This window comes from Halichoerus grypus, chromosome 9, assembly GCF_964656455.1.
Source record: "Halichoerus grypus chromosome 9, mHalGry1.hap1.1, whole genome shotgun sequence".
Classification (NCBI taxonomy): domain Eukaryota; kingdom Metazoa; phylum Chordata; class Mammalia; order Carnivora; family Phocidae; genus Halichoerus; species Halichoerus grypus.
In genome coordinates this window covers 72,043,204-72,057,187 of record NC_135720.1, presented here as the reverse complement: position 1 = coordinate 72,057,187, position 13,984 = coordinate 72,043,204, and the positions used below count along the sequence as shown (strand labels likewise).

General features: G+C 46.9%; 1 protein-coding gene across 1 annotated transcript in view; it reads left to right on the top strand.

The window, feature by feature from the left end:
* Nucleotides 1-2,828: 2,828 nt before the first annotated feature.
* NT5E (5'-nucleotidase ecto) overlaps nt 2,829-13,984 on the top strand; it is a 55,198-nt gene continuing 44,042 nt past the window's right edge. The window contains exon 1 of the mRNA XM_036101833.2: nt 2,829-3,269. Coding sequence (XP_035957726.1) covers nt 2,931-3,269 — 339 coding nt within the window. The 5' untranslated portion in view covers nt 2,829-2,930. The remainder of the gene's footprint in view (nt 3,270-13,984) is intronic.

Here is a 13,984-nt window from a genome sequence, read left to right as displayed (position 1 = left end):
TTATATAACCAGAGCATATAAAAGGGGGAAAAAAAGCCACTGATTAGAAACTGAATCTGACCCAGAATATTCAAGAGGAAACTTTTTATACATTCATATAATTCCAAGATTAACTAAGTCCTGCCAGAATGATTTCCTAAAACACACCATCTTTTCCCATTACATTTTAATTGCAATTAAAATCCTATGTTTTATCATATTTGCATAGGTTTTAGCTATTTGGGTTTTAATGCAGAAATCCAAATGCTTGCCATGCCCCCAATTCCCAATTTTGCACTCTGTAATAACTGCATGTATCAGTACGAATGAAACACAAAATCATGTTCTTTAAAATCAAGGTAAATCCATCGGCTCTCTAGCACTCAGGTCTTCAAACTACACTACCAGTTTTCATGAGTCTCCAGTGCAGGCAGCATATTGTGGACTCAGCATTCATAATCAAGTGAGCCAATACCTTATGATAAATGTCTCTTTTTCCCTCTCCCTCTCCTCCCCACCTCTCTCTCCATGTATATATTATATATTGGATATAAAATGGATCAAAGACCTAAACCTAAAAACAAAAACTATAAAACTCTTAGAAAAAATATAGGAGAAAAGCTTCATGACATCAGCTATGGCAATGTTTTTTCACATATGACACTAAAAACACAGACAACAAAAGAAAACAGATAAATCAGACTTCATCAAAATATGTAAGTTTGTGCATCAAGAAGCACTCTCAATAAAATGAAAAGGCAACCCATGGAATGAGAGAAAATATGTGCTATATATATGTATCTGATAAGGGATTAACATCCAGAATATATAGACTCCCACAACTCAGCAACAATAACAAAAAAACAAATAATCCTATTAAAACATGGGTAAATCATAGGACTTGAATAGACATTTCTCCATAAGATATATACATATAGCCAATAAGCACATGAAAAGATGCTCAACATCATTAATCATTAGGGAAATGCAAATCAAATACAGTGAGATACTACTTCAAACCCTCAGCATGGCTATTACCAAAAAGCAGAAAATAAGTGTTGTTAAGGATGTGAAAAAAATGGAACTCTTGTGCATTGCTGCTGGAAATACAAAATGGTGCAGCCATTATAGTAGAAAGTATGGCATTTCCTCAAGAAATTGAACATAGAACTACCATATGATCCAGCATGCCCAAAGAATGGAAAGCAGAGATCTAAGCAGATAATTTGTACACCATGCTCATGGCAACATTATTCATAATAGCCAAAAGGTGGAAACAATTCAGTGTTCATTGATGGGTGAATAGATAAACAAAATGTGGTATGGACAGACATATAATGGAATATGATTCAGCCTTAAAAAGGAAGGAAATTCTGACACATGCCACAACATAGATGAATCTTTGAAAAGGACATTATGTTAAGTGAAATACGAGTCAGCCACAAAAGGACAAATATTGTCTGATTCACTTACATGAGGTACCTAGAGTATTCAAATTCATAAAGACAGAGCAGAATGATGATTGCCAAGGGCTGGGGGGGGGAGAGGTGATAGAAGTTATTGTTTAATGACTAGGGAGTTTCCTTTGGGAAGATGAAAATGTTCTGCAGATGGATGGTGGTGATGGTTACCCAACAATGTGAATGTGCTTAATGCTACTAAAGTGTACACTTAAAAATGGTTAAGATGATAATTTTTAGGATATATATATATATATATTATCCAAAAAGTTAAAAAAAAAAAAAAAAGTACTGACTTGACGCGTTTTGGGAAGTGTGAGGAACGCATATGCTGTTCTGCAAAGTATAAATCAATGGACCCCTAATAGGACCTCCAAACTAATTCCCTTCTCCTTCCCTTCCCAAAGCACTAGATTGTTAATTGCATTCAGGAATCAATTGGTTAGATAGAGGGAAAATCTGCAATTTTAAATTCTATGTAATGATGATTTATTGGATGCATTCCTATTATTGCTTTCCTTGCCCAAAGCTTTGTCTTAATGCATGTACACACACACACACACACACACACACACACACACCCCACATCCTTAAAACATTAAAACCTAAAGAAAATGGAGGGAATGGACACACAAAAAAAATGCCTTAAAAAGGCAACAGAAGGCAGCATCACGTCCACAGAGCTGCTGCTTTTACTCCCATGGTCCGTTTTAACTTCCAAGAACTGTCCCCGCACCAATGCCATTTCATCGATAAGGCTTTCATTGTGAACAAATGCTGGACTGGATTGGAATGGTCTTAAATTCCGAGGTTTTACGTCTACACAGCGTGGACTTGGTGCGTTCTCCAACTGGAAAGACAGCGGTCAGCGACGTCTCACAGTCCGTTTCTGGCTTCCACAGCCCAAGAGGCAAACTGCTCCTCTCTCCTGCCTCTCTTTACTCCTCTCTCTCTCCCCGTCATCTCGCGCATCTTTTCTTTCCCCTCTTTTCCCGCTTTCGCTCTTTCAAGTGATGAGCTCAAGCAAGCACAAGCCCAGCACAAACCGTGCCTTGCCCTCGGGAAAAACTCGCGCCTCAGCAGAGACTAGAAACAGCGAGGGCCAAGACGCGGGGTGGCAACCCCCGCCCCCCGCCCGCACCCGGGAAAGCGCAGCCCACCAGCTGTGGGGTTGCGGGCTCCCCCGCATCGTGGCCAGCGCCCGCGCCCCGCCGGGAACAACCTCCCTACTGTTGCTGCTGGCAGCGGGTGCCAGCCGCCAGCCCGGGCGCGCCGCGGCCGCCCCGGGTGCCAGGGTCGGATCGGGTGACTGCGCGGGCGTGCGCCGGGCTGTGGAGCCGGCCTCCGGGCTGAAGGAGGCCCGCCCCCGCCGCGCCGCGCCCCGCCCCGCCGGCCCGGGCGCCTAGTTCCCGCGCCCGCCGCCGCCGCTCGCAGCCACTCGCCGCCGCTCGCCCGGCCCGCCAGCACGCTCGCGCTCCTCGCGCCGCCGCCATGGGTCGCGGAGCCGCACGAGCCCCGGCGCTGCGGCTCCTCGCGCTGGGCGCGCTGCTGTGGCCGGCGGCTTGCGCCTGGGAACTCACCATCCTGCACACCAACGACGTGCACAGCCGGCTGGAGCAGACGAGCGAGGACTCGAGCAAGTGCGTCAACGCCAGCCGCTGCGTGGGCGGCGTGGCGCGGCTCTTCACCAAGGTGCAGCAGATCCGCCGCACCGACCCGCACGTGCTGCTGCTCGACGCTGGCGACCAGTACCAGGGCACCATCTGGTTCACCGTGTACAAGGGCGCCGAGGTGGCGCACTTCATGAACGCCCTGCGCTACGATGCCATGGTAAGTGCGGCTAGCCGGGGAGGCTGGCGAGCCCCGGGGTAGGAGCCCCGAACCGAGAGGGCAGCCGACGCGGAGGAGCAGCCGATGGCGTGGCACCGGGTGGCCGGCCTCGGACCGGGCTCAGGGCGATGTGGGGAGAAAGCGGGACTCTGGCCGGCGTGCCAGGTAGATGCAGACATAGAAGTCCCTTGGATGATTCGTCTTAAACGGACTGATGTGGTTGCGCGGGGTGTTTGGAGGAGAGGGACTCAGCCCTACCTCCGAGGGCGTCAGCTGGCGTACGCGGGAGCCTTGGCAATTATCCAGGATCAACGACCGAAGTAGAGTGTTTTATTTCGGTTTTATTGGAGGGAAAACTTAGGGCCAAAGAGGTTGAGTACAATGTCCTGGTCACCAGCTCCAAAAGAGAGAGACACGATAAGAATGGATTCCAGATCCCTTACGTGTCGCAGCTTGAGCCTGATTAAGCTCACAAGCTTGGGGTGGGGTCCTGGCTCCGCTGTCTTCTGTGTGCAAGTTATTTAGTCTCTCTGTGCCTCACTTCCAGCCTCTACGAGATGAGGATCTACCTCAGAGGGTTGCCTGGAGCATAGCATGGCCTCTGTAAATGTTAGTTCTTTTTATTACCGGATACTTCTCTACAGGTTTTTTAAAAAGGAAGAAAGAAAGAAACTTCCAGAAAGAACGAAAATGCTGAAACACTGGGGGTTCAAAGGATTTCGGTAAAATCAGTTTGGCAGCACAGGTTTAGAGAGTCCAACTGAAGAGATGAGGCACTTGAAACATGTGCAAGAGTTTAAGTCCAAGCTCGCAAATGCTCTATGAAAGGCAATGCCTTATTTGTTGGACTAAGCTCTAGAAAATGAGCAGAGAGGGGCTCTGCAGTAATAAATATGACCAAAACATATATATGGTTTTTTTTTTCATCAAACCACCACCCAAGTTTAACCCAGTGTAAAACCCTAGAGTAAAGGGATTCTATGGAGAAACAGGGGACAAGAAATCTTAAGAGCTTTAGAAGAGGAAGAAGAGAGCACCCGTGCAGGGGGAAGGGAAGGAGAGGTGGGGTCCAGGCTGGGGTACAGAGGGCTAACAGTACACTTAGTATGAAAACAGCCCAGAGGTTATTTTTCCCCTGGAAACTTGGAAAAGATGATAAGGTAGAGCTGTTTGGTTTTTTCCACCACCAAGAAAGCTCATCCTAGAGAGATGAGAGATGGGCAGAGGGAGTTCCTCTCCATTCTGATGGCTGCTTGTAAGGTTATTGGAGACACTGAAAGCATAGGGATTCAAACAAATCCCTATGCCTCTGAGTCCATGGGTGGGGGGAGTGGGGCTCACCAGCAGCTGTCTGGACTGCGCAGAAGAATGGGGGGGCGGGTCTCAGGAACCCTGTATGGTCTCTTATCATCGGTATCTCCATAGCCCAACCTGCCTGATGCTTTGTGTGGGATAATGACAGAATAAATATTTACTGAATTGAATCGTTACTAGCTTACATCTCCATTTCCTCCCAGAAGGGTAAAATAAACATCATGTGAGTTTGTTTTGATTTCACATGTAAATCACCACTCTTAAACTTTTCTCTTTGTGATACCCTTTTCTCCATAGCTATGTAAACTCCTTTTGGTGAGAAAAAAAAAATGGAGAATTCCTAGTTTTCCCTAATACTAATGTTTTCCTCTTTAAGTCAGATCGAGCCCATGATGTTAATTATCCTATCAAGTGTTTATGATAGGACTCTGGGTGAGGCTGGAGCAATTTGCTGCAAGTTATAGCGCGTCACCACTGGGAAGTATTTAGAATGCTTTTTGTTGGATGGAGTAATTTTCTTTCAAGTTTCACTCAAAATAATTGGACTGGGGCCTGAGGAAAAATAGGCTACTTTATAATGTTCACAGGAGGTAAAGAGGGGGAGTCTGATGGCCACGTTCCTGATAGTATCTCATCATCTGTGCCCTTCTGGGGTTTGACAAACATGATTTGACGTGCGTAGAATCCTAGTCGTGTTATGCCTTAGCGTGTGATAAAGCTCTGCCGTATTCTTGTTTTACAGAGAATTTTTATTGTCATTTTGCTTATAGTATTCTAAGCTCAGGGAATTTATTGCTGTTCTGCTATAAATATTGGCCCCCTCCATCCACTCGCTCACCACATCTTCAATTCCAGGGAGCTGGAGATTCTGGTTAGGGTGGAAAACAGTTGTCGAGGGGCATCTCCAGTTCTCTAGAAACTGGACTTGGTTAGAGGAGCTACATCTAAGTCCTCAAGGTTATAGAGGGTAAAGAGGAAGCTACTAGAATCTAGCTTCACCCCAGGAGCCTTGGAGGAGGTGTAGACTTTCTAGACCTGCATGTCCCAGCGAGCGCTGCCGGAGCAGTTCTGATGCCTCCAGAGGCCCCAGGGCCAGCCCGGAGACCCCCTAGACCCAGCTGCCAGGCAGGGAATTGTAGAGGGAGAATTTCAGAAGCCACTAGTTGGTGTAACTGTCTTGGTGGAAGGATGAGTGTCCCCTGAGGCGTGAGGAGGACAGCACAGAGGCACTCACAGGGTGAGCTAGCCCGGTTCCTTTCTCTGACTGGGAAACAAGAGGGATAACCCCCACCCCGCTGTGTAGGATTCTTGTGAGCAGTGCATAACATAACAAATGTAAAAATCCCTGGCACCCTGCTGGATCATAGGAAGTGCTCAGTAAAGGTTAGTTCTGGGTGCCCTGCCAGGGGCAAAAAAAGAAGAAGAAGAAAAAGAAGAAGGCTGTGAGGAAGGGAAGGTTTGGGTTTTACAGTCAGTTGATCTGATTCTGACTGCCTGGCATACTCTACCCACCTCCTCTGCCCCCTCCAACATCTTTTCTAAGCCCCATTGTGTAAACAATTCTTTTTTTTTTTTAAGAGTTTTTTTATTTATTTGAGAGAGAGCCAGAGAGGAAACACAAGCAGGGGGAGTGGGAGAGGGAGAAGCAGGCTTCCCACCGAGCAGGGAGCCTGATGCGGGGCTCGATCCCAGGACCCTGGGATCATGACCTGAGCCTAAAGGCAGACGCTTAACGACTGAGCCACCCAGGGGTGCCTGTGTAAACTATTCTTAATGTTTACTCATGGAGTGGATTTGTGAAAACCGCTGAGAGCACACAGTTTGAGAGATTTGTCTAAAGAGGTGGGATTCCCACCATTGGGGCGCACTGGGAGGAAGTGAGCTTCGGGGAGAGGGGCAGCCTCCTTTGTAGCTGGCTCTTGCCCCTGAGCCCACTCTCTGTCAGCAAACTGCTTCTTTGTGCTTGAGCCAGCAGGCAGGGTGGGGACTCTGGTCCCTGCCTTAACTCACCCCCGGGGGGGCCCCCAATCAGATCGCCTTTCATCAACATTCCCCACCTCCTGCGTGAGCAACCATTCTGTTTGATGTTCCTCTTTGTTTCTGTGTGTACTTGCAGAATTTTATCATAGTTAAGGGTCCTACGTTCTATTGCTCAGATCATTCTGTTTTGTCCTCAACTGGTTGGGTTTTCTTTTTTTTTTTTTGAAGGTAGTTGACACAAAATGTTACATTAGTTTCAAGTGTACAAAAATGTGGTTGGACAAGTTTATATGTTAGGCTGTGCTCACCTCAAGTGTAGCTGCCCTGTGTCCCCGCACAGCGTGCAACGGTATCACTGACTGCACTCATCCTGGGCCTTTTATGCCCGAGACTTCTTCCTTCCGTAACTGGAAGCCTGTATTTCCCACTGCCCCCTCACGCATTTTGCCCAACCCCACACCCTTTCCCTCCGGCCACGGTTAGCTTATTCTCTGTATTTATAGGTTTGATTCTGCTTTTTAAGCGGCTTGTTTTCACGCTTGTCCGCATCTGTGCTGGCTCTGTGGGTATACCCTGCATCATGCCGCACAGAGACCTCCACAGACTTTTCCCTCCTCTCCCCCGGTGATGGTTTAGGACGCACAAGTACACTGCTCCGAATGGCTTCCTGCTCTTCCGGCCTGGGAGGCTTTCTTTGGGATCCATAGCCAAGGGCGGGATTGCTGGTCACGGGGATGGGTATCCTTACTTTGACTGAGGACTGCCTGAGTGACCGGAGTGCTCTGTTCTCCCCAGGCTCCACACCCACACAGATGTGAAGCCCCCAATCCTTACCCATAGCCTGCAGCATTATCCAGCTTTCCAGGAGGTATGAAATGTCCTCTCATTATGTGATCTTCTATTTTTCTAATAACTGGTGACTTTGGCATATTTACTTTTTGCATTTCGTCTTCCCTAATTGCATGCACAACCTTTCTCCTTTTTAAAAAAAAAAATTGGTTTAGGGGCGCCTGGGTGGCTCAGTCGCTTGAGTGTCCGACTCTTGGTTTCTGCTCAGGTCATGATCTCAGGGTCCTGGGATGGAGGCCCACCCCCCCAGTGGGGCTCTGCACTCAGCGGGGAGTCTACTGGAGAGTCTCTCTCTCCCTCTGCCGCTCCCCCCACTTGCGTGCCGGCACTCACTCTCTAAATAAATAAATAAATAAATGGGGGGACACCTGGGTGGCTCAGTCAATTAAGCATCCGACTCTTGGTTTTGGCTCAGGTCATGATCTCCTGGTTGGGAGATGGAGCCCCATGTAGGGCTCCTCACTCAGTGCGGAGTCTGCTTCCCCCTGCCCCTCCCCCGACATGCACTTGCATATGCGCATGCGCTCTCTCTCTCTAAAATAAATAATACATCTTTAAATAAATAATTAAGTTTACTCTATTTTTCATGATTTTCTAGGAGTTCTAGATATTGATCTGTGATCAATTTTAGAAATTGCAAATATCTTCTGAGTATGTTAAATCTATTAACTCAATCCATAGTGTCTTTCATTGAATAGAAATCCTTCATTTGATATAATCAAATTACTCTTTTTTTTTTGCCTTGTGATTTGTGCTTTTGAAAATTTACATAAGAGTTTATTAATTTGAAGCTTATCATCCCCAGTACTCACCACCAGAAATTCAGAAATCAGTACTGTTCTCCCTGCCTTTTGAGAGATAATAAATTTATAATCTGGGGCTATGCTATTCACCTCTCTGGATCACCAGTCCCTCATCTATAACTAAGAGATTTGAACCAGCTCATCTCTGAGGTTCTGCGCATTTCTAAACAATTCATCCTAAGAAATGTTTTGATCTAATTTCAGTTCAGTGAAATGTTTTGATTCCGTGAAGGGGCAGGAGGATGGGGCAGAGGTACAGAGGCAGGAATCTGCAGGATTCTGGACCAGCCTGGACCAGAGCTGAGGTGGCAGGAACCATGGGAGATGAGGTTGTACACGGCTTAAAGGCCACTCTGAAAACTTTGGGCTCTCCTCTGTTGTCACGATAGGGGGGTGGGAAACTGGAGGTTTCTGAGTAGAAGGTGACTGTGGTATAATAAAAAATTGATATTTCGTTTTTATTCTCAGTTCCTGACACACAGCCCTCCAAACGCTTGGAATCTCCTGAGTGATGAGAGTCTTTTGTATGCTAATGAGATGATTGATGGCTGGGGACCACTAGATAGCTTCAGAAGGATGACTGGCCGTCACAAAATCCAAGCCACAACTAGAGGATTGGAACTTTCCTCCTCGCCTCAACCTCCTGGGAGGGGAGAGTGGCTGGAGATTGAGTTAATCAGCAATTGCCAGTGATTTAATCAATCATGCCTGTGTGATAAAAACCCCCTAAATGATGCAGTTCAGAGAGTTTCTGGTTTGGTACCGGGAGGGTGGTGTGCCCAGAGAGGGCACGGAAGCTCTACCAGACCCCAGCCCCCGGCATACCTTGCCCTATGCATGTCTTCTGCTTGGCTGTCCCTGAGTTGTAGCCTTTATAATACACCAATAATGGTAACTAAGGCACTTTTCTGGGTTCTGTGAGTTGTTCTAGCAAATTATCAAACCCGTGGAAGGGGTCATTGTTGTACACCCAGTTGGTAACCCCAGAGATCTGGAGAATTGGTTGATGTGAGAAAAAAAAACCTCTCGGTGACAGGGAAATCGCAGTTTTGGAGGATGAGCAGAAATGGATGGGAGGCAGAAGACCCCCGAGAAGAGGGTGGAGAAGAGGCTGGGAGGCAGTCTAGGGTGAGATGATCCCTGAACTATGGTGATGGTTTGGAAAGAAAGGCTGAGTCCACGGGAAGGTTTCAGCGGGTAGGCAGTATGGCATGGGGCTAGGAGGATGACCTGTGGGGTGACTGCCTGGGATCAGGTTCCCTCCCTGCTACTTAAGATCTGTGGGCTGAGAGCAGGTTATTTAATCTCATGAATCCTCCATCTCATGTGTGAGATGGGTGTGATAACAGTCTTCACCGCAGAGATTGTTGTGGAGTCAAAAGGACACCATAGTTCATGGGAAGCACTTAGCACAGTGCCAGCTCACGGTGAGGCGTTAGGAAGTGCTGGCCCTGCTCACCTTCTGGGGCAGGGGTGACTCAGGAGAGGGTACAATCAAAAGATGACTAAGAGGGTTCAAGCCAGGTGCACAGGGAGAGTCAGCAGGGTTTGACACTACCACCCACGGGCACGGGTTCTTCTAGGTAACCTTATCCCCTGACGGCTGAAGCCTGCTATTTGCAGCACAGAAATGTAGTCTCAAGGCTCCTCCTGAGCTTACTAGACAGGACTGAACCCTGTGGAACTGTGGCAGACAGGGGCAGTGGAAAGAGATCTGGACGGGACATCACGACACCTGGGTTTTCCTGCTTGCCTCTTCCTACTCATCAGCTATGTGAATTTGAGCAGGGGATTCCTCTTCTATAGGACAGAGGAATTGAAGAGGGTGGCCCATTGCATGTCACTCAGCAGCGCGGGCCCTGTCCTGCCCTCTGTTTTGCTTCTAATCTACCAGTATGACTTGGTTTGTCCCAGAACTTAATTTTATGTACAAGTCTAAGTTTGCTTGACAACTCTCTTATTATCCCCCACAGTTACTGTCACGACAGCTAATTCCTTGTGGAGAGATGGCTTGGGTCTTCTCCCAATGGTACCTTCCATTGGACACTGTTTCCAGATAAAGAGGTTCTCAGGATATGGATGGAGCGTTACTCTATTTGTAATAGAAAATGATGGCCTAAGGGATGGTAGGATGATGAGCCCAGTTTCAAGCCTGTTGTCTTTATGGCCCTTTTATTCATTCTGTCCAAAAATATTCACTAAGCACTACATGTGCCAGGCTCCCTGCTAAGTGCTGAGCAGAGCAAATCAGACTTGCTAGGGAGAAACCTGCTATACGGTGGATAGAAGGCAGTGCCCAGTTGAGCCCTTCTTGACCACATAGAGAGTCTGGGCAAGACCTATGAAGGAGGGTGATAAGCAAAAGAAAGCATAAATGCCTGACATTCTAACACCTGACCATGGGAATTCAAGAACCAAAGATATGGTCTGCAGAAGACACAACGTCAAGCCCTCAGATGTGTCATACATATCCAAATGCATAGTGGGGAGAGGGGAGGGGGGAAATATGGTGGAGGAGTAGGGGACCCTATTTCAACTGGTCCCGGGAATTGAGCTGGATATCTACCAGACCACTCTGAGCACCCACGAAACCAGCCTGAGATGTAAGAAGATCTGGATCTCTACAAACAATATCGCAGGCAGTTGGTTTTGAGTTATGAAGCGGAGAGCCGTGATTCCACGGGCAGATATGGGAGGATAAACGGCAGCGGGAGGGTGCCTGGCCGTGGGGATCCTACACTGCCGGTGAGTGACAGCCTTGCGTGCTGCAGACGGGCACAGACTCGCAGACGGGCAGTGCCGGGGAAAGGACTTTAGGGCAGCCCCCGGGGCGGGAACCCGGAGCGGTGGAGTCGCGTGGGTGAACTGCAGCACCCGGGTCGGAAACCTGGAGCAGCGGGGTCGCGCGGGCAAACTGCAGCCCCCAGGACGGAAACCCGGAGCGTCTGGGTCACGCACAAGTGAACTGGGAGCGGCTGGCGGTTTTAGAAGCACAAAGGGCAGAGACGTGCCCCGACCAGGGGGCAGGACTGGGGGCGCTCGGAGGGGCGCACAACCCAGGACGCTGCAATTTATAGCAGCACAGACAGAAATGGAGACAGTGTGGCCTGGAGAGCTCACTGAAGAACAGACTGCGATCTCTCTGCTCTGAGGCAGAGGGTTGGGAACGGTCTCTTCTGCTCTGACTCATGGAAGAGAGGCGGAAAGCCTCCAGGGAAAGCCCCCAGAGAACAAAAGCCCCCAAAACTGATTCCCACCGAGCCATCCCCCGCCACAGGGGAGCAGGGCAACTCCGCCCAAACAGGGTTGCCTGAGTAACAGCGCGGCAGGCCCCTCCCCCAGAAGACAGGCTGGGAAAACAAGAGGCCAGCAACCCTAAGGTCCCAAGAAAACAGGTGCATTTTGCTTGGGTTCTGGTCAATAATTTGGACTCTATACATTCCTTCAAACACCCATCAACAGAATAACTAGGAAGAGGAGCCCCCAAAACAGAAAAGACTCAGAGATTATGACTTATGCTGCAGATTTACAAATGGATGCAGATACAACCAAGATGTTGGAGATGGAATTCAGGCTAGCAATTGTGAAGACAATGGCTAGAATGGAGAAATCAATTAATGGCAACATAGAGTCTCTAAGGGCAGAAATAAAAGGTGAATTGGCAGAACTTAAAAATGCTATCAATGAGATCCAATCCAATCTAGATAATCTAACAGCTAGGGTAAGTGAGGCAGAAGAACGAATAAGCGACCTGGAAGACAATATAATAGATAAAAAGGGAAAAGAGGACGCCAGGGAAAAACAACTCAAAATCCGTGAAAATAGACTCAGAGAAATAAGTGACACCATGAAGCGTTCCAATGTCAGAATAATTGGAATCCCAGAGGGAGTGGAGAGAGAGAGAGGCCTAGAAGATGTATTTGAGCAAACCGTAGCTGAGAACTTCCCTAATCTGGGGAATGAAACAAACATTCCAGTCCTAGAGGCAGAGAGGACCCCTCCTAAGATCAAGGAAAACAGGCCAACACCCCGGCATGTAATAGTAAAACTTGCAAATCTTAGAACCAAGAAAACCATCTTAAGGGCAGTTAGGGGGAAGAGATTCCTTACGTACAGAGGGAGGAACATCAGAATAACGTCAGACCTATCCACAGAGACCTGGCAAGCCAGAAAGGCCTGGCAAGACATATTCAGCGTACTAAATGAGAAGAACATGCAGCCAAGAATACTTTATCTGGCAAGGCTTTAGAATGGATGGAGAGATGCAGAGCTTCCATGATCGACAGAAACTGAAAGAATATGTGACCACTAAGCCGGCCCTGCAAGAAATATTAAGGGGGATTCTGTAAAAGGAGAAAGACCCCAAGAGTGATATACAACAGAAATTTACAGGGACAATCTATAAAAACAACGTCTTCACAGGCAACATGATGACAATTAATTCATATCTTTCAATCATATCTTTCAATTCATAATCACTTTCAACGTGAATGGCCTAAACACTCCCGTAAAATGGCCCAGGGTTGCAGATTGGATAAAAAGACAGGACCCATCCATATGCTGTCTACAAGAGACTCATTTTGAACCTAAAGATACATCCAGACTGAAAGTGAAGGGATGGAGATCCATCTTCCATGCCAGTGGACCTCAAAAGAAAGCTGGGGTAGCAATTCTTATATCAGACAAATTAGATTTTAAACTAAAGTCTGTAATAAGAGACATAGAAGGACACTATATCATCCTTAAAGGGTCTATCCAACAAGAAAATCTAGCAATTGTAAATATCTATGCCCCCAACATGGGAGCAGCCATCTACATAAGCCACCTGTTAACCAAAATAAAGAGTCATATTGATAACAATACGTTAATTGTAGGAGATCTCAATACTCCACTCTCAGCAATGGACAGATCATCTAAGCAGAAAATCAACAAGGAAACAAGAGCTTTGGATGATACATTGGACCAGATGGACCTCATAGATATTTACAGAACATTCCACCCTAAAACAACAGAATACTCATTCTTCTCGAGCGCACATGGAACTTTCTCCAGAATAGACCATATACTGGGTCACAATTCAGGTCTCAACCGATACCAAAAGATTGAGATTATTCCCTGCATATTCTCAGACCACAGTGCTCTAAAACTGGAACTCAATCACAAGAAAAAATTTGGCAGAAATTCAAACACTTGGAAGCTAAAGACCACTCTGCTCAAGAATGTTTGGGTCAACCAGGAAATCAAAGAAGAACTTAAACAATTCATGGAAATCAATCAGAACGAAAACACATCGGTCCAAAACCTATGGGATACTGCAAAGGCGGTCCTAAGGGGGAAATACATAGCCATCCAAGCCTCACTCAAAAAAATAGAAAAATCCCGAATGCACCAACTAACTCTACACCTTAAAGAACTAGAGAAAAAGCAACAAACGATGCCTAAGCCACGCATTAGAAGAGAAATAATTAAAATTAGCACAGAAATCAATGAATTAGAAACCAGAAACACAGTAGATCAGATCAATGAAACTAGAAGTTGGTTCTTTGAAAGAATTAATAAGATCGATAAACCACTGGCCAGACTTATCCAAAAGAAAAGAGAAAGGACCCAAATTAATAAAATTATGAATGAAAGGGGAGAGATCACGACTAACACCAAGGAAATAGAAACAATTATTAGAAATTATTATCAACAACTATATGCCAATAAACTGAGCAATCTGGATGAAATGGAGGCCTTCCTGGAAACCTATCAGCTGCCAAGACTGAA